General features: G+C 47.4%; 1 protein-coding gene and 1 pseudogene across 2 annotated transcripts in view; both read left to right on the forward strand.

Moving 5' to 3' along the window:
- Positions 1-287: 287 nt before the first annotated feature.
- On the forward strand, positions 288-1,061 carry LOC309978431 (centrin-2-like; annotated as a pseudogene). Its single transcript has one exon. The product of its transcript is annotated as a centrin-2-like (transcript).
- A 16,591-nt stretch (positions 1,062-17,652) lies between these two features.
- SMS (spermine synthase) overlaps positions 17,653-26,326 on the forward strand; it is a 52,005-nt gene continuing 43,331 nt past the window's right edge. Inside the window, exon 1 of the mRNA XM_082864022.1 lies at positions 17,653-17,785. Coding sequence (XP_082720148.1) covers positions 17,737-17,785 — 49 coding nt within the window. The 5' untranslated portion in view covers positions 17,653-17,736. The remainder of the gene's footprint in view (positions 17,786-26,326) is intronic.

Here is a 26,326-nt window from a genome sequence, read left to right on the forward strand (position 1 = left end):
GAAATCTTTTATTGTTACTTTGGCTAAGTGAATAACTATTGTTTCACAGTGACCTGTGATCCTATCTGACTGAGTGTTCTAAACGCTTTTGATATTTTTCTGACAAACTTTCCAAATATCAAATTTTAATTACAGTTCTTTTGACCTCCAGCTAAGTTCGAGATGCTTTAGAAGACCCATGAAGCATCTCACAGAGAAATATTTCATCAGTATGTTAAATTACAGTACATGGAGAGCATTATTACATGAGTGATAAACTTTTTAAAAAATATACTGTATGGAACGGGAATTGGAGTCCATCTGCGATGACCTCTAACTTTAAGAAGGCAAACATGGCATCAACTGCTCAGTGAAAAAGGATGAGTCCTAAACCGGAGCTTACTGAAGAGCAGAAACAGGAAATTCGAGAAGCTTTTGATCTCTTTGATGCTGACGGAACTGGGACAACTGATGTTAAGGAACTTAAGGTGGCAGTGAGGGCACTGGGCTTTGAACCCAAGAAAGAAGAGATAAGAAAATGATAAGCGAAATTGATAAGGAAGGGACTGGAAAAATGAACTGTAGCTACTTTTTTATGGTGATGAGTCAGGAAATGTCTGAGAAAGATACCAAAGAAGAAATCCTGAAAGCTTTGAAGCTCTTCAATGATGATGAAACGGGGAAGATATCGTTCAAAAATCTAAAATGTGTGGCCAAGGAGTTGGGTGAAAACCTCACCGATGAGGAGGGGCAGGAAATGATTGATGAATATAAATGGAGATTGAGAAGTCAATGAGCAAGAGTTCCTGTGTATCATGAAGAAGACCAGCCTTTATTAAGATCAGTGTCATCTTTTTTTTTAATTAATTAATTTTTATTTTTGGTTGTGTTGGGTCTTCGTTGCTGTGCGCAGGCTTTCTCTAGTTGTGGTGAGCAGGGGCTACTATTTGTTGCGGCTTCTCACTGTTGTGGCTTCTCTTGTTGCAGATCATGGGCTCTAGGTGTGCAGGCTTCAGTAGTTGTGGCACATGGGCTCAGTAGTTGTGGCTTGTGGGCTCTAGAGCTCAGGCTCAGTAGTTGTGGTGCACGGGCTTAGTTGCTCCACGGCACGCGGGATCCTCCCAGACCAGGGCACAAACCCGTGTCCCCTGCATCGGCAAGCGGACTCTCAACCACTGCGCCACCAGGGAAGCCCGAAATTGAGGTTCTTTGTAAGGTGACCTGCTGAGTGCTTTAATTCCCCAGGGCAGAACGAGAGCACGTTAGAGTGGAGAAAAGGGTCTTCAAGCTTTTGCCCACCTGCTGCTCTGCCTTGTATCGCTTTGTCCCGCATTCCCACATTTATGCTACGGCAGAACAACTTCTTCACAAGCACATGTTGTACCTGTGTCACCACAAGCAGGGGGCATCTCTTCAATGGTTCCAATGTTAATTGGCGCCTGAGTGCAGCTTTCTCTTTTATAAAACCCAGTGAACTCTCTTACATGCATTTGGATGTGTGTGTGTGTGTGTGCTATTGTTTTGTCTTCAAATAACCCTTTCTTATTTTGAAAAAAAAAAAATATATATATATACTGTATGGATGTTATTATTCTAGAAATTACATGGAATTCCTAAAAATCTAGTATGTCCTGGTAAAATGTTGCCAGTCATAATTCTAGTTATTTTAAAATGTTGCATGTCACAGCAGTAAGTTTCTTTTGTCAGTTACATTGTGATCAGATGGTTAACTGTGACTTTTTAAGTCTTTCTGTCATTTATAGACAGTTGTTGTACTCTGATAAATCTCCAATTATCCTGGGGAACTGGGTAAGAAAGTAAAGAATCTTAAGGAAACCTGATGCTTCATCAAAAGTTTAACAAGAGGATTAGTTACTGAATGGGCTGGTGAATATAGTTGTAATGTTTATGTTTCTATCTGAAACATTACAAGCTGTTAATTTGTGTTTTCCAGATACAAAGAAACCCTTCCCCTCAAACTAATTATGACTTACAGCAATTTGGTAAATTACACCTTTGTAAGCAGAATTGAAAGATTTCTCTTTTCTCTCTACCTGACCCCTCCAGAGATTGGAAACTCTTGGGTTCCCAGCAGCTTTATCAGATAAATTAGAAAGGCCACCTCCTAATAGGTGCAGGAATCTGAAGGTATTTTTGTGGACCTTAAAAAGGGAGGAATTCACCTAAATCTGAGGCAGAATCTGTGACAAGCCCTTGGCTTTGCTTTCCTGGTCTGGGGAAGCCTTTAATCAATTAATCAGACTTAATGTGCAGACAAATTAATCTTGCTTTGACTATATTGGTAAAAATGAGGGTAACTTTAGATAGAAAGTGATGCTTCAATGGACATCAAAATCTAATTCTGTTTATTGAAGTCTATATTCACTAAGACTCACTTCTTAGATAGTTTTTGCTGTTATGTTATATTGTTGTAAAGTTTTAATTGAATTATTAAAAGGACACTTTAAATTTGTTTCTGAAGCTTAACTCAGTAATCTGTCTTTGGACGAAGCTCAGATGCTCCATGATCTGCAACTGGGAGGTTAACACCAGGTTATGGTCATTTAAATTTAAAGGCAACTTTATTTGGGGACAATTAAACCATACTAGAGATAACCAGCGTAATAACACTAGGAAACTGGGCTGGGTGCCTTATGGATAGTGCCAATATATTATTTCCCTTAAAGATAAAGATTGGTACAGAACAGACTAAGAAAACCTGGGATATACTGGGCTGCACCTAATGGAAATTCTTGACTTAAATTCTTACTTGTGAGCTTACTAATACTGCTAGCTATATTATTTTTTTAATAAATAAATTTATTTATTTATGTCTGCATTGGGTCTTCGTTGCTGCACCCGGGCTTTCTCCAGTTGCAGCGAGCGGGGGCTACTCTTCGTTGTGGTGCACTGGCTTCTCATTGCGGTGGCTTCTCTTGTTGTGGAGCATGGGCTCTGAGCTCACAGGCTGTAGTAGTTGTGGCATGCAGGCTCAGTAGTTGTGGCTCTAGAGTGCAGGCTCATTAGTTGTGGTGCACGGGCTTAGCTGCTCCACGGTATGTGGGATCTTCCTGGACCAGGGCTCAAACCCGTGTCCCCTGCATTGGCAGGCAGATTCTTAACTACTGCACTGCCATGGAAGTCCCTATATTATTTTTTATATTGAGTGTTTTACAGAATTGTTGTTCTTTGTATTACCAAATGTGTGATTGAGCCTCTGATAAAATGATGACATATAGTTCCATATAAGATCAGTGATGGTAATAGTAACTCTAGATATGGGAAGAAGCAACAAGAGGGAATATTTTCGTGGACCATAAAAGACTAGTAAGACAGGTGGTCCAGAGATTTTTGGCTACTGTGAATAAGGCCTAGTCTAGTAATAGCACATTGAGTGGCCTATCAGTGAAATCTTTGCCCGACCTGGGAATGATCATTCCTAGCACCATGGGACGAAGTGGTCATGAAGTGCCCCCGAAACCATGGTTGAATTTATGACTCTGAAGGGGCCCTGCCAAATGAAGACTGTCACTTGCCGTATGCTTATGCAAGGATTAGGTCAATGGCCACTGCAGCCACTGACCTTAACATACCCTGAAAGGAGTTCAGGGTGGAGATCAGGAATGAGGCACTCTGTGCTCTGGGAAAAACTGGTAGAACAGGCCTGCAGATCGTTAGATACTTTCAAGAGAAGACTTTATGAGCCCAAATTCTTCCATCTTCTCATATCTAGAAAAGCTCTAAAATCATTAACAGTGACATCTGCTTTGGCCATTAAAGAGAGAAGTGCAACTGAAAGTCAAAATGGAGTAGCTGTGATTCAGACATCCAGGGTAATACTAGGTGGCATTATGGGCATGATTTCAGACAAGTCCTTGTATTGCTAAGAACTTGAGTTTTCTGAGCTGTGTCAGACTTGGGATGCCACCAGCCATTCGCAAAAAAATGTCTGCTGGCAGCTGGTAGCTGCAACCTTATGGTTTCAAGGTATCCTCTTGTAACTACTAAATTTTTAGAAAATGAAATTGTTTTAGATCAGATAGTAGTAGAAAAAAGAGATGTGTAGTGGCCAATAGCTCCTGTTATGTACATATTAATACCATATCTGAAGTTAAAACCTACTTAGATTAGATAAGAATAAACAACTGGCTACCTGGTTACAAGTCTCTCCAAAGTGCGAGGTCCAGACTGGGTTTCCGGCTTACTCTTCTGAATTCCTCAGGGAATGAGATTTATTTTGTCTCTTAAAATTCCAGTTGTCACTCGTCCAAATACTTCTTTTTTTAATTAATTAATTAATTAACTTATTTATTTTTGGCTGCGTTGGGTCTTTGTTGCTGCGTGCGGGCTTTCTCTAGTTGCAGCGAGTGGGAGCTACTCTTTGTTGTGGCGTGCAGGCTTCTCATTGCAGTGGCTTCTCTTGTTGTGGAGCACAGGCTCTAGGTGCATGGGCTTCAATAGTTGTGGCACGTGGGCTCAGTAGTTGTGGCTCATGGGCTCTAGAGCACAGGCTCATTAGTTGTGACGCACGGGCTTAGTTGCTCTGCGGCATGTGGGACCTTCCTGAACCAGGGCTTGAACCCACATCCCCTGCGTTGGCAGGCAGATTCTTAACCACTGCACCACCAGGGAAGTCCCCAACTACTTCTAATTGGGTCTATTACACCAAAATGGCGGACCAAGGGATTGAGATTTTAATTTTTTTTTAAATTTATTTTTGGCTGTTTTGGGTCTTTGTTGCTGCGCGTGGGCTTTCTCTAGTTGTGACGAGCAGGGGCTACTTTTTGTTGTGGTGCGCAGGCTTCTTAGTGCGGTGGCTTCTCTTGTTGCGGAGCACGGGCTCTAGGTGCGTGGGCTTCAGTAGTTGCAGCACTCAGGCTCAGTAGTTGTGGCATGCAGGCCCTAGGGGATTGAGATTTTAATCATGCAAGACTCAGATCCAGGACTTGGAACTCAGGAATATTTCCAACTCGGTGTCTATTTTCCAAATTGAGGCGGGACTAGTCCCCCTTTTAGCAGGGAGTGGCCAGAGCTGTTGTACCCCAGTTCCCTGAATTGAAACTGAGCAGGACTCTGTTGGCTTTGGAGTACAAATCCTTTCTGTGTCCCCTATTTCTTGTTTGTAGGAATAGGCTTCATTCAGCCTCCTTGACCTTCCCTGAGTTCCAAAGAGCAGATTCAAACAGTTGCTAATCAGGGAATGGTGGGGATATATAGAAACAGGGGAGGAACAGTCAAGTGATGGTATGGCCTTGGGGCGGGGTCCTGGTTCCTCCTCAAGGAGTATGCATAACAATCTCTCTGAGTTCTTCTGCAGGAACTAAGGCCCCCACCCAGGTGAAGCATGGTAACTTCAGGCTGAGCACAAGACTCTTGGAGCACCGCCCTGTTACCTCACTACCAACTGATCAGAAAAAAGTCACAGACACTGCAGCTCTCACCCCAAATTTTGCCTTCCTTTTCTGGGCCCGGCAATGACCATCCTGTTCAGCCTCCTGTTTGGCCCTTGTCTATTTCAGCTGCTAACAAGGTTCATCTCTGATAGGGTCCAACAGTTTCAGGCTAAACTGTTGTTACTATGAGGGTGAATGCTGATTTGGGGCACAGAATACCTCGATTTAAATCAGGTGGAGAGAGTGGGACTTCCCTGGTGGCACAGTGCTTAAGAATCCACCTGCAAATGCAGGAGACACAGGTTTGATCCCTGGTCCAGGAAGATCCCACATGCCGTGGAGCAGCTAAGCCTGTGTGCCACAACTACTGAGCCTGTGCTCTAGAGCCCGCGAGCCACAACTACTGAAGTCTGTGCACCCTAGAGCCTGCACGCCATAACTACTGAGCCTGTGTCCTGAAACTACTGAAGCCCATACATCTAGAGCCCGTGTTCTGCAACATGAGAAGCCACGGCAATGAGAAGCCTGTGCACCGCAACAGACAGTAGCCCCCACTTGCCGCAACTAGAGAAAGCCCGCATGCAGCAACGAAGACCCAATGCGGATCAATCAATCAATCAATCAATCAGGTGGAGAAAGACTTGTATTCCACTAGGCAGGACTACACCCACTCTCATCAGGAAGTAGTTACAGAAGAAAGAGACCTCTGCCCCAATTCCCAAGAAGTATCTTGAGTATGAAATCTCTCTGGGGGAGTTGTTAGGGGAACCACTGACTGAAACCACCCGCCCTAGCCAGGCACCATAGTAACCACTTACATGAGTTCTTTTACAACAGGAGGTCCTGGTAAGGAATGTGGAACTAACAAGCTACCACCAACCAGAAGAATTTGGGAAAGGTCAAAAGGAGAGAGGAGACACCAGTCCATATGTCCTACCAACCTCCCAGAATCCTTCTCGCTGGAATCCATCCTGGCTGAGTGATGCACACGCCACCAGGAAGGACCCTGAGTCAGAGTGATTGGCCAGAGACAACCAGGAAACTAACCCTATTACCATAAAACCCGAGGCTGCGAGCCACATAGCAGAGCAGTTCTCCTGGGTTCCCTTACCCTGCTGCTCTCCGCCCGGGCGCCCCTTCCCAATAAAGTCTCTTGCTTTGTCAGCACATGTGTCTCCTTGGACAGTTCATTTCCAAGTGTTAGACAAGAGCCTACTCTCAGACCCTGGAAGGGACCCCTTTCCTACAACAGGTTGATTGGGAGAAGGAAGGATTAACTACTTGCATCAAGTAAGGAGAACACTGAGGATCTTTCCCAAAGCAGTGTCTCCCCAAACACCAAAACTGGGTAAGTTTTAAGCTAAGGGTACATGCATATTTTTGAAGGGGTTTGGGCAGAGGAGACTATAGCATAGAATTGGGGTAAAGGTTGACAGAGTCCAAGCTGTAGTTGATCGAAGTCTTAAGGGTCAGAAAAGGTCAACATCCTCATTCCATTCTCCATCTGGGTGGGGGGTCTTAGTTCCCACAGAACTCAAAGATATGTATCAGATTGTTATGTATATCCCTTAAGGAGGAACTAGGACTGTTTTATCTCTGAACTATTGTTTCTTGACTGTATTTCCTTTGTTCCTGCATTCCCTTAAAATCATTAATTACTGAGACCTGTTCAAGGGCAAGCACTGTGGCCAGGCTTAGATCACAAAATGGCTTAGGCCAAAGATGGTTTCTCTTATGTCAAGAAAGCTGTGCCTGGTTCTCTTTCTCTGGGGACTCCCTATCCTACCTGCTTACAGTCCTGGTCCCTGAGCCTTCATTTCACTAAGAAGCATGTAAACTTGAGCTGGTTCCTCAAACTTTCTGGATTTTTGTCCCATTAGGGAAGAAGTGTTGGCTGGAGAGAAACTAGGTCCAGTTGGAGGGGCACTAGCATGCTGCCACTAATGCGAGGTGGAAAGTTCTTCACTGGGGAGCTGACTGCTGTGCTGTGGGAACACAGGTGAGCAAGGAAACGAGCAATCAGCTCTGGCTGGATCAGGTGTGGCACCTGAGCTGGGCCTTCAGTGCTCATGCGTGGGCTTTTCCACTGGAGAAAGGAGGTGTTTCAGGTGAGGACAAAGACCCAAGTGTCCGGCAGGTGAAAGAGCATGGTGCTGTCCAATGGCGGCTCATATCCAACCCCACTGCAATCAGCTTCTGGGACTACCTCTGACTGTTGAGTTGTATCAAATACATTTAAAACAAGTGGACCCTCTGTGGGCTTTGGAAATCTTTTAGCTCTACTCTAGGGAAATGTTAACTGAAATGGGAGTTGCCCTGTAAACCCCAGGTACTCACCATTTGGACTGGGGCAAAGGAAACTACCAGTTAAACATAAGTCTTAACGCACTAATAATAATAACTAATCGTTCCATGGTGTGTTCTATGTGCCAGGCACTGTTGAAATGCTATACTTCTATTAATTTATTTAATTCTCAGAACAATCGTGTGAAAGACGTGCTGTTGTGTTACTTCCTTCACAGATAAAGAAAGTTAGAAAAATTAGATCATTTGCCAAAGGTCACCTGCAAGGAAATGGGAGAATTAGAATTAGGATCCAGGCCCCCCGATCCTAACCATTCTGCAGGCTGCCTCTCTAGAGACTGAGGAAGTAAAGAATCAATGTTACAGAAAAAAAATAAAATAAAAAACATATATATTTATATATATATCATAATTTTTTAATCGAAGTATAGTTGTTTTACAACAGAAAAGTATATATTTAACTAGCACTAACAGTTGAGAATTTAGTCACATCTTTGTGTATAGCTGTAGGAAATGCTGCCTTCAGATGAGAAGCCAGGGCATTACTTTTGGGACCAAAACATGCTCTATTATTTGCTTTGGTAACAATTTTGATTGTGTCATTATTTGAACATAGGCGGTTAAGTAATGCCTTACAACACTTCAGTCTCCCCTCCCCCTAATGCGCCATTCTTTGTTGGAAATGAGAGGAAAGAAGGAAGTGGAATAGGTTGGACAGCATTTTACTTGGAGCAATGTGGGCTTTGTAAAGAGTCTCAAGTGGAGATTCTCTTAAGAAAGCCTGGACCAGTGTGTCTTCTCTGGGCTGAGTGATGGAGCCTCAGGCTGCCAATCTTCCCTCTAAGTCAGGCTTTCTCAAACTGGAGGAACCCTTTGGTGGGGCGGGCGGTGTGTGGACATATCTCAGGGCACTGCGATTCTGCAAGGGTGAGGAAAGTAGCTGCAGGTAATAATAGGAATCTGCTTCTCATCCTTTTGTGTTCTACATGCTAATTCTAAAAGGGTCAGTGGGGACACAAATGAGGATTATGACTGGCACTCGGGGTGCTGGCTTGAAATGTCTTGCAGAAAACCTATTTTGTCATTTATTTTTCTTAAATAATCATCCAGAGGGTTCTACCAACAAACTCTTAAGGAGGTTCTGAATGGGCTGTGAACTGCCTGGCACCCTGGGGGTCAGGAATACAGTTTGCCCCGGTATCTGTAGAGGATTGGTTCCAGGAGCCCCCCTCCCCCCTCAGCAAAATCTGAGGATGCTCAATTCCCTCGTATAAAATGGCCTAGTGTTTCCATTTAACCAACCTGGGCATACCCTCTAGTATACTTAAAACCGTCTCTCGGTTACTTTTTGTTTTTTGGGGGGGGCGTGCCCCAAGGCTTGTAGGATCTTATTTCCCCAACTAGGGATCGAACCTGGGCCATTGGCAGTGAAAGTGCGGAGTCTTAACCACCAGGGAATTCCCTCGGTTATTACTTGGTTACTTATAATACCTAATATAATGTAAATACTATGTAAATAATTATAAATACAATGTATATGCTATGTAAATAGTTGCCAGACAGAGGGAAATTTGAGTTTTGTTTTTAGGGACTTTATGGATTTTTTTTTTTTTCGGTATGCGGGCCTCTCACTGTTGTGGCCTCTCCTGTTGCGGAGCACAGGCTCCGGACGCGCAGGCTCAGCGGCCATGGCTCACGAACCCAGCCGCTCCGCGGCATGTGGGTTTCCCCTGGACCGGGGCACGAACCCATGTCCCCCGCATCGGCAGGCGGACTCTCAACCACTGCGCCACCAGGGAAGCCCTGGAATTTGTTTTTTTAATATTTTCAATCTGAGGTTGGTTGAATCTACAAATGCGGAACGCACGGATTTGGAGGGCCAACTGTAGAGTTGAATGACTGGGAAGAGAGTGGGGAAGTCCAGAGTGGGGAACAGAGTGGGTTGGCTGTTCCTTTCCCGACATAGGACTCCTGAGAACTGGGTCTCTGCTTGGGGTCCTTTGGGGTGTTGAGCATGATGCTCTATTCCTCAGTTCATTTCAAAGGACACAGATATGGAGCACCTGCTGTGTGCCAGGCACAGTGCTAAGAACTGGGAACCCAAGGATGAAAAGTCAAGAGTCCTGAAGGAGCTCAGTGCCCAGAGTAGGGTGTGCCTTAGTAATAATATCAAACATCCTCATCAGCATAGCCATTTATTGAATACTTGTCAGGTGTCAGATACTGCCCTCTACGCTTGTCATATAGTTATTCATTTAATCCTCACAACAGCTCTACTGTTATTAGCTCCATTTTACAGAGAGGGGAAACAGGCACAGAGAGGTTGGTGAACCTATTCACTGTCACACAGCTAGTAAGAGATTGGGTAGGGGTTCAGCCCAGAAATTGGTGGAGATAGGCAATGGCTCCAGAGAGGAGGGGAGCAGGACACCCTCTCCAATCACACACTCCGTGACGGGGAGGGGGCGCTTGCTGGTGGGAGGCGGGCAGACTCACACACCTCCGGTTTGGGGAGTTATAAGAAAAGTGGGGGGGGGGGCTTCCCTGGTGGCGCAGTGGTTGAGAGTCCGCCTGCCGATGCAGGGGACACGGGTTCGTGCCCCGGTCCGAGAAGATCCCACATGCCGTGGAGCGGCTGGGCCCGTGAGCCATGGCCGCTGAGCCTGCGCGTCCGGAGCCTATGCTCCGCAGCGGGAGAGGCCACGGCAGTGAGAGGCCCGCGTACTGCAAAAAAAAAAAAGAAAGAAAGAAAGAAAAGTGGGGACACTTTGAGACAACAGGCAGGGCAATCAGAGGCAGCACCATGAAGGGGTGACTAGCCAGACACTGGAACCACCTGCCTGGGTTTGAGTCCTGGCTCCAGCACTTTATAGCTACCTAACCTCTTTGTGCCTCAGTTAATCCATTTGTAAAATGGGGATAATTGCACCTACCTCTTAGGGCTATTGTAAGGATTAAATAAGTTAGCATTCGAGGCTGAGAGGCTGAAGAATGCTTCTTTCTGGGAAAACCACAACCATGAGGCTGGTTTCGCAGCTGCCTTCAATTTGCTCCTTTTTGCAAACATCTCACTTCAAGTCCACCCCATCAGGCATTTACTTGGAATTTGCTATAGGTGATGAAGTTCACTTAATAAAAATTTCTATACAGCTTTACCTTACAAACTTGGTTTGGCTACATGTCTTTTTTTTTTTAATTGAGGTAAGATGTACATAACATGGAAGTAGCCATTTTACAGTGAAAAATTCACCGGCATTTAGTACATTTACAATTTGGGGTAACTGTATGTAATTCCATGACATTTTCATCCCCCCCAATAGGAAACCCTATACCAATTAAGCAGTCACTTCACTTCCTTCCTTCTCCCAGCCCCTGGCAAGCACTAACCCAATTTCTGTCTCTATGGATTTACCTATTCTGGACATTTCTAGTGGAATCATACAGTATTTGTCCTTTTGTGACTAGCTTCTTCCACTTAGCATAATGTTTTTGAGGTTCACCTATGTTGTGCCATGTATCAGTACTTCATTCCTTTTTGTGGCTGAAAATAGTTTGTTTATCCATTCATCTGTTGATGGAAATTTGGTTGTTTCCACCTTTTTGCCATTGTAAATAGTGCTGCCATAAACATTTGTGTACAAGTTTTTGTTTGAACACCTGTTTTCCATTCTCTTGGGTATACACCCAAGAGGGGAATTGCTGGGTTGCGTGGTAACTGTTTAACGTTTTGAGGAACTACCGAACTGTTTTCCACAGTGGCTGTGCTATTTGACATTCCCACCAGAAATTCCTCCACATCCTCCCCAACACTTGTTATTTTCTCGCTTTTATTTTATTTTATTTTATTATTATTATTATTTTTTGCAGTACGCGGGCCTCTCACTGTTGCGACCTCTCCCGTTGTGAAGCACAGGCTCCGGATGCACAGGTTCAGCGGCCATGGCTCACGGGCCCAGCCGCTGTGCGGTATGTGGGATCTTCCAGGACCGGGGCACGAACCCGTGTCCCCTGCATCGGCAGGCAGACTCTCAACCACTGTGCCACCAGGGAAGCCCTTTCTCGCTTTTAAAATGTATTTATTTACTTGTATCAGAGCCAGCCTCATGGCTTTATCTATTGGGGTTCACACTGCTTTGGGGTTTGGCAGAGGCACTCTTCACTTTGCACTGGAATCTCCTGGGTTTTTTTTGTTTGTTTTTGTTTTTTTCTTTAAGATGTTTTAGGACTTTAATGTCCTTCACACGGTCAACATAAAACACTGACAATGGATGAACAATAGGGGAAAAGACTCTTCAGCAAAAATCTTCCCGAACTCACGGCATCACTGGTCAAACACCAGAAAGAGAACAGTCACGTGAAGAAACAGTAAGGGAATTTAACACAGATTTTTAGTTTAACAGCATAACTGAAAAACAAAACCAACCAACCAACCAACCAACCGTTCTTCTACCCACTGAAAGGAAAGTAAAAGTGAATCAGGGAGCTTCCAAATCTTGTGAAGCAGCTTAAAAAGGGAGAGGGGAGGGGGAAGGGGAGGCACACAACTGTTGAGAACGTAACACTCTAATGCACAAGGTCAAGGATCCTAACAAATTCTCAAAGTCTCAACATATACCAGCAAGAACCGTATTATTAGAAATATAAAGGCACAGAGATATAAATGCATAGAGATATAAACTATTTGGTATTAAAAACAGACCTTGCTATATAAACATATAGTAAGTCACTTTTATCGCTTTATGAGAATAACCATATAAAGAAAGTCCAGAAGACCCCACTGCTGTCATCTTGCAAAGGATCAAAATTCAGCACCTAGAGGGCCCCACCCACCCTCCATGCTGTGTGTCTGTGTGTCTCTAAAAACAACAACCTGCAATTTGCATATAATTAAACCCATAGGCAGCTTTGAATATGAGATCTAGGCAGAAAAAGTAGCAGCAAAGACAACAGTAGCTGGAATTTGGTAGAAAAGCAAGAGAAGACTTTTTAAAAGCTTCCAGTTCAAGTCAGAATTAAGGTTAAGTTTCAACAGCTTGGGATAGCTGTGGATGTTTTGCTGTTCTCTATGCCCTTTCAGGGAGATCATATTGAGTTCAAGAGCTTTGTCGACAAATCTTTTTTCTAAAGCATCATCTCCTTTGGTGTTGCCAATGTGAAATGGAATATTCATCTTGCTTCTATTCTGGGGCTCACTGGACATCAATTCTAATAGTAGCTTTTCCTTTTCGACCACTTTCCAAAATTAGAGTTCTCTTCTTCTGTCTAGCAGCTTTGGATGGTTCCTTCACCGATGGAGAAGTTATCCACTGGTACAACAAGTGGATTTTTTCTTACATCCAGAACGAGCAGAGTTCCGTTGGTTTCAAGGGCCTTTAGTAAAGCCTTTGCTCCTTCACTGGTGAGGCCACACTGCTGCAGGTCCAGTGCTTTTGATGAAAGACAAAAGGTCACTTGCTAACTCTACAGATTTAACATATAGACAACTCTCATTTTCTCACGTGTGGAAGAGTCCTCCAAGCCACAAATCCTCACTAAGAGATTCTGCAGAAGCACTTGCACCCAGGTCACCCATGAGCATGTCGCAGTTCGGAGCGATGCGCCTGAAACCAGCCATACAGTCAAGATCAGGTCTCCTGGAATGGAGATTCTCAGCCCAGGTTTCTTCATGCCTTCTGGTAGTCAGATACTTTAAGGTCTTGGCCATGTGATCTGCTCCCTGCCATGTCAGATTACACCCCGTGAAGTTTACTGTCTTAAGAGTGATAGAGTTCTTTACACCTTGACAAATAACTGTCTCGCCCAGCCGTGGCTGGAAGAAGCTCTGGATACAGATCAGGGGCAGAGGGTGCTCAGGAGCGGCGCCCAGTCTACCCCACGGAGGCGGTCGCCGTTAACTCCAGCAGGCCCTCCCGCAGGGAAGCGCGCAAGGCGGGCAGAGGCACTGAGTCCTGCAGCACACACAGGTCCTCACAGCACGGGAAGAAGTCGGCCGCGGTGTCGCAGCGCAGCTTCACCGAGTGATCATGGCCCGAGCGCGGCTTCGGGAACGCTGGCTGTGGACACGATGCCCACACCCACCTGGGGTCCCCGGCTCGCCTCCCGGCCCCTTGGGTGCTCACCGCCCGGGGGCTGCAGCCCCGCAGCGTGCGCAGGACCCGCGTCGCAGCCAGATGACGCAGGGCCACGAGCCCCAGCTAGGCCAGGCCCTCCATGCCGCGCTCCCGCGCCGTCTCCCGCGGCGAATCGCTGGCCCTTGGCGCCAGCCTCATCGACCTCCGCGTGCGGGGCTGCGGTTCAAACCGGCAGGCCTCCCGGGTTTTTATATATTTATTTTAACAATCCAATGCCTGAGCTGCACCTGAGTCCGGGCCCAGGTAGCAGCAATAGCTTTTAAAGCTCCCTAGGTGATTCCAGTCTGCAGCCAAAGTTGAGAATCGTTGTATCAAAGATTCCAGGCTCCTCTTGGTTATACGCTCTTTTTAATCAGAAATTTAAACCGTGTTTAACTAGCTAGGCCAGGCCCACATTCATCTGAGAAATGGTGGGGGAGTGATCCAGATATCTGTCAGACATTGTAACCCTAACAAACAGCTAAGGCCAGTTCTTTTTTTTTTTTTTTTTAAGAGAGGAAGTGATTTCACCACAGCTGCACACAGGGGGCAGGGAGGCAGAATGTCTCCTAGGGTCCCAAGTGAACTGGTGAAAAAGCAAAAAACAAAACAGTAGAACAAACGGCTACTGGGTAGCGCTCGCCCCTGCCTCCCCCCCACCTCTCTTCACAAGAGAGGTTTGGACTGCAGCCCCATAGAATGGCCTGTGCATTCTTTCAGCTGGGGAAGTTTCCAGATAGCACCCCAACTTCCCTGCCATGGCCACTGTCTTCTCCTTTTTAACAGAAATCTCTTCTGTTTTCCATTCTCTTCTTACCAGGAGGTAGTTATTGTTGCTAACTGTGCAGGACAGTGTGGCTCTTTATCTGAGGTTTTTGTTTGTTTTTTGCGATATGCAGGCCTCTCACTGTTGTGGCCTCTCGCGTTGCAGAGCACAGGCTCCGGAAGCGCAGGCTCAGCGGCCATGGCTCACGGCCCCAGCCGCTCTGCAGCATGTGGGATCTTCCCGGACCGGGGCACGAACCCGTGTCCCCTGCATCGGCAGGCGGACTCTCAACCACTGCGCCACCAGGGAAGCCCCTCTCTGAGTTTTTAAAAACTGTTGCAGACGTGCAAGTTGGCCTGACTGCCAATAAGCAGATGGGTCCATGTGAATGTGAGTTTTGGATAAGTGTAATATCTAACATCAAGTAGGATTTTGCTAAGAGGTCACTTTTCCGCTCTAAGTATTGACTTCAGCTTATTTTCACCGCCCTCCAGCCACCCCCCCGTCCTCAGGAGCACCTGCAATGGAACAGCCGTATGCCACGGGGACCCGCGGGGCATCACAGCGAGAGGGGGTCACGACCACACGTAGCAGTGGGGCCTGTGTCTGGTGATTTGGGGAGCGTTTAAGGAAGCCGGGTGTCGCTCTGGATTGGATGTTGTCAGGAAGCGGGGGTGAGTCCTGATCAGGCGTCTTAGTCTTCTTGCCCGAGAAGCAGGGAAGACCAGACAAAGGCTGGGATTGGTGAAGAAGCAGCAGTCTCTTCTAGGAGCCAGGACCCAGGGACGTTGGGGTGACTTTGGTGGTTTGGACAAGTTCCTGCTTTGTCCGTGTTTTGACATGATTATGGAGTGGTCTTGTTTTTGTTCCGTCCTATCCTGGTCACAGAGTGGCCTTGTCTGATGTCAGGGTTGTGGGGAATTGTTTATGTTCAATAGGAGGGCACCTGGCCAGCTCCTGCTGGATGCCAGGTACTGCTTTTCTCTGTCTCAGGCCTCCTTTGGGCCAAGAGCAGATGAGGGCAGGTAAGAGGACATTAATCCATGATATCTACATTTTCACCATTGCCAAGATTTTGTTGATGAGGAAATGCAGGCTGGCGTTGGGTAAGTCTCTTCTGCTCCTTTGTTGCAGGATAAGTTACTGAATTCTCTGATGTGATAACAGTTGCAGAGGATACATTGGTCAACTGTAACACAAGCAATTCCCACAAACAAAGTGATTATTTGTCTTCTAAGAGGCCTTGAAGCCAGGGGCCTAGATTATAAAACCCAGGCAAAGAGAACACGTTCCAGAATCCAAATAGGTACTCACAGCCCAGTTGGAGGTATTTACAAAGGCCTCAAGCCCTTGATTCCGGTCCATGTCCTACCTGTAACAGTCTCACCAGGATTGTGTCATTGATAGGTAATACAGGCACTGTGAACATGCTTAAAATTACCCAACAATGCTGGCTCCATTTCAAGGCCCATTTATCTCTGATGCTGTGCTAACATTATGAAGCGTTAGGGTTTTGTTGTGGCTTTCTGATTAGTTAATGGCAGAGTATCTCAGGGACTTTTATCTCTGTCTATTTTGCACCTGCAGAAGCAAGGCGGGGCACTATCGCTGGCCACTGCCACCTGCCCTGGAGGACACAAGCTGTTGAGCAGGACCGGCTACATAATTTGCAGGCCCAGTACAAAATGGAAACACGGGGCCCCTTGTTCAAAAATCATTCACAATTTCAAGACAGCGAGAGCAGAAAGTTAAAGCAAGTGCAGGGCTGTTCTGAGCCTGAGGAGGCCTGTGGAGCCTTGCTGCCCCTGCAGTGTGGCAGACAAGGACAACTGGGTTCCCGGGGACCTGACTGCGGAGGAATGACCAGAACTGGAGAGCATCCCAGGAAGCAAGCAAGAGCTGCAGTCTGAAGAATAGAGACTGAAGGCTGAGATAGCAGAAGAGCTATGGAAATTGAGGACCCTGGGATCCACAGAAGAAAGGAAAACATGCAGGGCAACAAACAGGTGGCCTGGGCTGGAGAAAATTAATGTGGGGGCTGAAAGGGGGCCCCGGTTCTTAACAGGATGGTCTATTAAAGGACACTTGTGAAGACACTGACCAGTTCCTGTGGAAAGGTGAAGGACTCAGCAAAACAGCCACTAGGGACTGTTTGCAGGAGAGATTAAACTTCATATCTAGGTTCCTCCTGCGCTTGTGGAGGTACAAGAGTTCACTGATCTAGACTTTGTCCAGCCATTACAGCAATTCCCGAGGAGCCTGGGAGCGCCTAGAGAGGCACAGAGGACTGATGGGATGATGGAGGCATTTGCCCAGTGATACTGTCAGTGTCATAAAGAGGGCTTTAGTGGCCAGACACTGATGTTCTCTCCTTTGTCGCATCTTGTTGATCACTAGCTACAACCCCGAAGTCAAAGACAAGCTCACAGCGAAAAGGTTCACTGCCACGAATGTAGACATCAGTGGTGGACGAGCAACTCTAGAAGCTGTAATTTCTCAAGTCAACATTAACAACGTTTTCCTCTCACTTCTTCCCCATTCCCATTTTTCGCAAAAACGTAGGCAACTAAGTTGAATACCCAAGAGCTTTCTGTTCTGTGCCGAAACGCAGAGCCGGCCCTGGCTATAGATAATGTAAATGACAATTCTAATAGATTAAATTGTAGCATTTGAAGAGTTAAGGAAAAGGCGGCAGACTTTTAGACTCCAGGGTGGTTCCCAGCATTTTATTTTCTTGGCTTGGCCAGGAAATCAGAGGGGCCTGGGCTCGGGGGGCCGGTCTGGGGGAAGCGCAGGGGGTGGGCCCCCCGGAAGTCGTGCTGCGTGGTTTAAACCTAAGGTGACCTAACGGATGGCGGGAGCGCCCGCCAGATCCTCGGCGCGGGGCGCGGCCATTGGTGACGCACGCCAGGGAGCACGGCGCCCACGTTTCCACAGTTGCCTTAGCGCGGCCTCACACGCTGCGCTCGGAGTTCGGGGCTGCGGGCGTCCTCGCTTCCTCCCTCCCGGAGGCGGGCCCGACCCCGCCCCCGCTCCCCGGGTGGCTCCCCGCGGTCCCTCCTACCTCCTACCCTCAGCCTCCCCGGCGCGGCGCACTCCCCGCCGGCCGCAGCCTGACACGCCGCGCGGCCCCCCAGTCTCCCCGGCCGCCTCCCCCAGGCATGGCCCAGGGCCTCGCCTCACTATGGCAGCAGCACGGCACAGCACCCTTGACTTCATGCTCGGCACCAAAGGTGAGGGCGCGCGCCCGCCACCTGCCCCGTCGCTCCCGCCGCCGGGCGGGTTGGGGCCGGCGGGGCCGGGCGGGGCGCGCGCCGCGGGCCGAACAATGCGGACGGTCGCGCGGCCCCAGCCCCGGCGCTGTCGTCTCCCGGGCTGTCGCTTGCACCGGCGCCCGCGTGGAGGCCGCGCTCTTGCTCCCGCCGCGCTCTGTCCCGGCGGCAGCGCGGGGCCCGGGGGGGGGGTCGCGCTGGCTCCCTCTTCGACCCCGACCGGGCCGCCCTCCGGGGCCCGGGTCGCCCACCCGCGCCCTTCGCGGGCTCGGCCGCCCCCGCCGGGGGTCCCCTCGCGCCCTGGGCGCGGGAGGAAGAGTCCGGGTGGGGCGGGGGGCGTGCTAGGGCCCCGCCCGCGGGACCTTTCCCCGTTCCCCGAGGCGGGTAAATTCCCCCGGGGGTGGGGGCTCCCCTCGTGTGAGCAGGGCCTGGGGCAGGACCGCGCCGCGCTCGCAGAATTCTCAGGCGACCGCGTAGGAGAGATTCCCCCGGAAAGGGACGGGGCACGGGAAAAGGAAACGATGATTATATTATTATTGGGTGGGGGGTGAAGTCCCAGCGCGGGAACTATAAGTCTCCGAATCGGGGAGGCTCGGAAGACCGATCCGGCCAGAACAAGGGGCTGGGAAAGTCCGGACTGACTGCGGAAATTGTGGAGAGGAAGAGTATTTTGCATCCTTTTTTCCTGGGTGCGTCTAAGGGGGGGAGGGGTAGGGGTAGGACTGCTGGTCTTTTTTCTGGTGGATTTTTTTTTTTTTTGCTGGGCCCAGCGGCATGCGGGATCTTAGTTTCCCGACCAGGGATCGAACCCGTGCCCCCTGCATTGGGAGTGCGGAGTCTTAACCCCTGGACCGCCAGGGAAGTCCCTCTGGTGGCTTTTAAACCTGTGAGTGCCGCAGACTTGAATCTGCGCTTCCGGTTTGTCCCACTTGGAGCGTCTCACCCAGGTCTTGCTTTTTCACCGTCTTCCTCCAATTGGCTGGAGCCACCTTTTCTGTTACCATTGAAAACATTACTTTTACACTTTCTTTCTCCCCTGCCCCTTTTTTTAAACTTCTGAGTACTCACTTTGCATGTTCTTCCCCAGTTTAAAGGATTTCCGAAGGCATAAGATGAGGGGAAAAAAAAAGACCTTAGGGATTTGGACAAGACCTAGTTTTCTGTCCTGTGTTGATTGGCTCTGCTTGTGACTTTGGCTTTATTTCTCAACCTGTCTGAGCTGCTTCTTCCCTGTGGTAAAAAGGGGGAAGGATAGGGCGCACTTCGTTGGGCACCCCCATCCCCCAGGGCTTTTAATGTTAATGGAGTTGCTGGAAAACGCTACAGGGTTGTGAAGTAATATCAGCGTATTTGGGTGGTGGGGAAGTGACTAGGAGAAAAAGCATTTCTTAGTTCCCTCCTTTCTTAGGTGAGGCTGGAGGGAAGGGAGGCGGCTGGGGAGAATCAGGAGATGAAATGGTGATTGGAGCTGTAAAAGGTTTTCTTGAGTAATTAGCCTGCCAGTTTCACTGGGAGGGTGAGGCTTGAGGAAGAAATAGGGGTTCAAAGCCACTAAGCTGCTGAGTTGAGTTTCTGGTGGCAGTCTTGTGTGAGCGCTCACCTGTACTTATTGAGTGTGAGTTTTCCAGGCTCTAAGCAGGGTAACGATGAGGCCGGAAGATTCCTGCCCTTCCCTCAGCCTGAGTGTCCTTGCCTGAAGCCTTAAACAGCTTGCAGCTAAATTCAGGTGTTGTCTGTTGAAATGGGTGCTCCCAATGGACTTCTGTGTTCTATTGTAGAAGTGGGGAAAACCTTCCCTTAATTGTATGAAGAAAAAATGAGAGAACTTGAACATTTTGGGCAGGCACCGTCTAGAGAGGGAGAGAGAACCATGGACGTGCAGTTTTGGAAGGGAGCGGGAGAAGCTGGCGGGTTCGAAGCTGCCGAGGTGTGGAAGTGGCATCCAAATAATTTAGTCGTGTGAAGAGAAAGTAAAAAATAATTGAGAATTCCCAGTCACTCTTTTTTTTGTCTGCGTTGGGTTTTCGTTGCTGCGCGCAGGCTTTCTCTAGTTGCGGTGAGCGGGCTTCTCATTGCGGTGGCTTCTCTTGTTGCGGAGCACGGGCTCTAGGCGCGCGGGCTTCAGTAGTTGTGGCGCACGGTGGCATGTGGGATCCTCCCGGACCAGGGATCGAACGCATGTCCCCTGCATTGGCAGGAGGATCCTTTTTTTTCTTTTTAAATAAATTTATTTATTTTATTTTTGGCTGTGTTGGGTCTTCATTGCTGCGAGCAGGCTTTCTCTAGTTGCGGTGAGCGGGGGCTACTCTTCGTTGCGGTGCGCGGGCTTCTCATTGCGGTGGCTTCTCGTGTTGTGGAGCACGGGCTCTAGGCGTGCAGGCTTCAGATGTGGGTCACAGGCTCTAGAGCGCAGGCTCAGCAGTTGTAGCGCACCGGCTCTGTTGCTCTGCAGCATGTGGGATCTTCCCGGACCAGGGCTCGAACCCGTGTCCCCTGAATTGGTAGGCGGATTCTTAACCACTGCACCACCAGGGAAGGCTTTTTTTTTGCGGTACGCGGGCCTCTCACTGTTGAGGCGTCTCCCGTTGCGGAGCGCAGGCTCACCGGCCATGGCCACGGGCCCAAACGCTCCGCGGCATGTGGGATCTTCCCGGACCGGGGCACAAACCCGTGTCCCCTGCATCGGCAGGCGTACTCTCAACCACTGCGCCACCAGGGAAGCCCATTGGCAGGCGGATTCTTAACCACTGTGCCACCAGGGATGTTCCCCAGCCAGTTACTCTTAATTCCCAGATTGTTTGATCTTCAAGATGAGAAAGTTTTTTGTTTTCAAAGATGAGAAAGTTTTGATGACAAGGTGAATATTCTAGAAAGAGATCCTAAGGGGACATGTATGTATGCATCTGTGTTAGATCTTGAGTCCCTACAAAACTGTTTTGGGAGTAAGAGGACCCTGATTCTTATTGTATTCCCCCCATCACTTGATTTTGGGGGGAGGCATGTCGCCCTTGCTGTCTGTAGGTATCCACCCTTGTAGAATAAGGGGATCTGGCTAAACTAGGATCTGTTTTCAGTTTTCATTAAGGGGCACTTGATGAGAAGTCTACCACCTGTGAGGTCTTCAAAAACATTTATTTTAATTGATAATAATGAGTCAAAAGGCATTAATCTTGGTGTGTGAGTATTGGATGTGACTCAAGGGTGAGTCAAATGCCTGTGGAGCCTGGAATCATGTTCTTTTTCTCATTTGTCAGTAATCCTTCCTCATGCCCCAGTTCCACGATGTGATTTTAATGGAATTAAACTTGAACCACTTAGTTATGTTATGTTACGATTCTGTATAACTTGGTTACCAGTGCAAGCCAGCTAGTACCCAGCAGCCACTGGGCCACTGAGGGCAATTATAGGTTGGGCCTGGCGGTGCCTGTTTAGTTCTGGCTGATGAGGTAACTCAGGAAATTTTAACTTCTGCTGAAAAAAAATCTCACCTTTGATCCTCTCGTAAGTGAAGTATTGGACTGTGAAGACTCTTGAGCCCAGAAAACATTTTGTGACTTATTAGCCTGAGGCTAACAAGAATAAACATGTCCCACACTAGTATAGCTTAAGCATCTTTGGGCAGGTGGAGGACACGTGGTTTGTTTATGCTAGGCAGCCAGCAAGTGTTCTGCGTAGACCGAGTGAGGTACGCACGACCTCTGCCCGCCCTGGAAGGGTAGGGTTGCAGTCTTCCTTTCCATGTCCATTTCTTCCCCAGGCTGGGAGTGTCTTTGAAGGGTGACCTCCAGGGTTTTTATCCTGGACACAGTTCTGATACATATAGATGTTTGAGAAGTACTGGTTAAATGGACCTGACTGATGTTATGGTAAAGGTGGAAAGCTAGTTCAAGTCCACTAGGGGAAAACGAGGCACACATTTACCTTTAGAATTAAGAGGATGGGTCCTGAGTGAGGAAATGTGACTGATGCTGTTGTGTCTGTCCTTTGGATCACTATAGTTTATGTAGGGAAACAAAGTGACTTATGTCATTCAAATTAACAAATTAGTTTTATAACAGAAATTTATTTAGTAAATTAAGGACACGGGAGTTCCCTGGTGGCCTAGTGGTTAGGATTCTGGGCTTTCACTGCCATGGCCCAGGTTCAGTCCCTGGTCGGGGAACTGAGATCCCACAAGTGCGCAGCGCGGCCAAAAAAAAAAAAAAAAAAAAAAACCCAAAACAAAACAACAAGAAAAGCCATAAGCCTGCTTGGGAATTATGGGCTTAGCCGAAAAATGTTGAGGGTAGGGATTCTTAAGTTGTGTGCCTTTGGCCCTCATTGGGGAAGCCTGTGGAGCGCTTCTCAGAATAAGAATTTTAAATGCATAAAATAACCCATCTATTTAAAATAACATTCTCAAAATAAAACCCCTAATATGTGACATAGTAAATAGTAATATGTGCTTCTTTCATAACACAAAATACAGTCTAGCTGCAGGCCTCATAATTTCCAAATTTCCATAATTTCGGAGTAGAGCCGAGGAAATCCGTATTTCAGCTGTCATTTGATCAGGAAAAGCTGTGCTTCTGTTGTGACAGTGGCCAGGTAGTTGATAATGTGTGGTTTTACAAGCATAATTGAAAAAAATGCTAAGTTTCAATTAGTGAAAATAAGGATGTATGCTTTTTGCCATCCATGTTCACAGAGCCCCTGAATTGTGTCCCCTGGCCCTTGGGAGTCCATAGACCCCAGGTTCAGGGCCCCCAGGAGCTGGAGAGAGAACTGAGACTGTCATTTCTCTATATTGTTCCTTTTGGGAGGAGGTTTCCACTCAGGCCAAAGCTGTAAGCAAATGTCCCCGCTTCTTCAAAACATCTTTTTGAAAACAAAAAAGCCAGTGTTTACTAATTGCCTCCTGGGCTAGGCATTGCCCTAAGTGCATAACACATTATTTTATGTAATCTTCTCAACAGCCATATGGTGGGTTTTATCCTTATTTTAAAGATGAGTAAATAGGCCCATTGAAGTTTTTCTCCTTTTAAGTGGGCTACCTGTGATTCAAAACCCTGTATATTTGATTCCAAGTCCTTTGTTAATTTCCACAACCGGGAAGCCTCTAAGTTAAGGCAATGGCTGCGTGTTCCCCCCCTCCCCCCCAATTTATCACTATATGGAGACTTTTTTTGTCTCTTCACCTTGGGAGGTGCTACCAGCATCTAGTAGGCCAGGGGTGATTTTAAACATCCTACAGTGCACAGCATTGACAAGCCAACATATCTGTGGTGCTGGAGTAGAGAATCCCCGGTGTAAATTCTAACCAGGTTGTTGCAGTGATCTGGATGACAAATCATCAGCAAAATTTCCCTGGTTCTTTTTGGAAGTGTCCGTGGTGCAGGGAAGGAGGATGGGCCTTACCTTCCCCTGAGGTTTGCACTGGGGTCAGTTAGCACTTCCTACCGAGCAAAGCCTGTGGCTTCAGGTGACCCCCCCACCCCCCATTTCCTGAACCATCTTGGACCCTCTCTACCAAGCTCCCGCTCTTCCATGTATTTATTGAGCTCCTTTCTGGCGGAAGCAGATCATCTTCATGTACTTACTTACTTAATTAATTTAACATCTTTATTGGAGTATAATTGCTTTACAATGGTGTGTTAGTTTCTGCTGTATAACAAAGTGAATCAGCTGTATGTATACATATATTCCCATATCCCCTCCCTCTTCTGTCTCCCTCCCACTGTCTTCATGTATTTTAAATTTATTTAATTTATTTATTTTGGCTGTGTTAGGTCTTCGTTGCTGCGCGCAGGCCCTTTCCAGCCGTGGTGAGCAGGGGCCACTCTTCGTTGAGGTGCGCAGGCCTCTCATTGAGGTGGCCTATTTTGCTGTGGAGCATGGGCTCCAGGCATGCCGGCTTCAGTAGTTGTGGCTTGTGGGCTCAGTAGTTGTGGCTTGTGGGCTCCAGAGCGCAGGCTCAGTAGTTGTGGCGCACGGGCCCAGCTGCTCCGCGGGATGTGGGATCTTCCTGGACCAGGGTTTGAACCCGTGTCCCCTGCATTGGCAGGCAGATTCCCAACCACTGAGCCACCAGGGAAGCCCATCTTCGTGTATTTTAAATAGCTATAACTATAAGCATAAAACCTAAACCAGTTTTGATTGCATCTAGCTTTTTGGTTCTTTTGTTCAAGAGTAGAAAAAGCTTTCTCCCTACCCCCTCAGCATTATCATTGTCCCATCACACTTTATCCACCACTGTGATAGAGAACATCCACACCCGCTTTAACGATGAAACCTTGGGCGGCTGATGAATGGGAAAATGCATGCGTGGGCCCCACTCTAGACTGACGTGAATCACAGTCTTTGACGGGAGGGTAGTACCTGGAATTTACATTTTTAGCCAGCTTTCCTCCTAGCAATTCTGATGCTGATTATATGAGAACCACTATAATAGGATCCTCATTAAAAACAAAAAAACCCCGTGTATCAGAAACCTTCGAGGCACCCATCCACGTCAGTAAGTCCTATGGATTCTACCTGCTACCCTCTCAGATTCCTTGCTCACCCTTTTCCTGGCTACAGTCCTTGGCCACAGTCTCCCTACTTGTCTCCCTCCCTTGTTTGGGAAGGGCTCAGTCAACAGGAACGCAACAGATCCCTGTCCCCTTTCCCATTTAAAAGCCCCTCCTGTGAGTCCTCATTACTCTACAGATGAAGTTGAAACTCCTTATCAGCACTTCCAAGGTACATGAAGGTCCATTTCTACCCGATTCTCCATCCTCACCCAACACACACTTGAGTCTCACACTCCTTGTGCTTCCAGGTAGAACCTGGACTCAGAATTTTCTAACAGCTCTGGGGAAGGTATATTTTTGTGTGACATAGGTATTCTCTCATACCTTCATTGTCTTTGAAAATGTTTTCTGGACTGCTTGGGGGGAGGTTCCTTGTTAGAGTCTGACTACATTTGGCATGCTCCTTTGCTTTGTTGGGATTTAAAAAAAAAACCCTCCCTTTTCCCCAACTTTGCAAGATTCTTAATTGCACTGATCATGCTGTATTTGATCTCAGGCTGAATAATTGCACACTGCTGGGAATTCATTTTGTGAGCTTGCCATTAAAAAATTGTGTAAACCTTAATGGTTTTTTAGAGTATAGTTCCGCAGTTATACCTATGTCTTTAAACCTGTAGAGGTGGTATAGGGTAAAGTTAGTTTGTGCTTTGTATCAAAAAGCCTCATCTATTTCCTACTTGATAGTTCTCTATTGTTTTAAATGCTTTGGAAGGGATAACAGCTGTTTAAGAAATTGATTCCATAATCCAGGCATTTAGGAACAATCACCCCAGCTAACAAGTGAGGTATTTTTTCAAGTAACCTGAAGCTTTGCAGGTGATGTTTCTTAAAAAGAGTGTTTTCCAATTTAATAAGCAACTGGTGGATGATTTGTGGGTTTTTTTGTCTGTTTTGTTTTTGTGGGGCAAAGCTAGTTTTGTCTTGCAGTGGAGGAGTTACCAATTTGGAATCTTTGTATCCTCCTTTTTTTTTTTTTTTTTTTTTTGCGGTACGCGGGCCTCTCACTGTTGTGGCCTCTCCCGTTGCGGAGCACAGGCTCCGGATGCGCAGGCTCAGCGGCCATGGCTCACGGGCCTAGCTGCCCTGCGGTACGTGGGATCCTCCCGGACCGGGGCACGAACCCGTGTCCCCTGCATCGGCAGGCAGACTCTCAACCACTGTGCCACCAGGGAAGCCCCTCTTCTTTTTTTCTTTTTTTGGCCTCCCTGCCCGGTATGTGGGATCTTAGTTCCCCCACCAGGGAATCAAACCTGTGCCCCCTGCAGTGGAAGCGCTGAGTCTTAACCACTGGACCAACAGGGAAGTCCTGGATTCTTTGAATCCTCTTAATTGTATAATGAAATTGGCCGTATTTGAATCAGCATTCACAGACCTTCCCTACCTTCTTGGGAGGTAGACTGAAGTGCTGTGGTCTCTCATAGCTTTGAAAAGTTAGAGCTTTTGGTGTTGGATTTGGGACCCTGGGTAAGATTTGGAATTACGGGCTTTATAATTTGAATTGAGACCACCGTGGTTATACTAACCCTTGGCACGTAAGGATTAGCTCGAAAGTTACTGGATTGTGGTTGGGCCTCTGTTTAAAAACGTGTTCAAGAAAGCTATTATTGAGTTTAGTTTTTGGAGTCACGCATGCTCTGCGCGTTTTAATCCACCATTTCACTGCAGTTGTAACCTAAGCCTGCTGGTGTGTGCTGCGGCTCCAACCACCATTTCATGGTAGTTTAAATACAGGCTCAGTTCTTTTGAAAAGTCAGGAAACCTCCTCAGTTGAATTCTGCCAGCCAAGTATGTAAACCATTGCACAAATGCTCTTTTAAACCCTTACGACTGGGCATTTTTCCAGACCCCAGGAAAAAGGCAACTCTGGAGCCCAAAGTTGTGGTGGGCCTGCAGTTCGTTAAACTGATGATGTCACCTGTGTTCTGGAGTGAGCTCCTGAGCTAGTGGCCGC

This window comes from Leucopleurus acutus, assembly GCF_964270905.1.
Source record: "Leucopleurus acutus genome assembly, chromosome: X".
Lineage (NCBI taxonomy): Eukaryota > Metazoa > Chordata > Mammalia > Artiodactyla > Delphinidae > Leucopleurus > Leucopleurus acutus.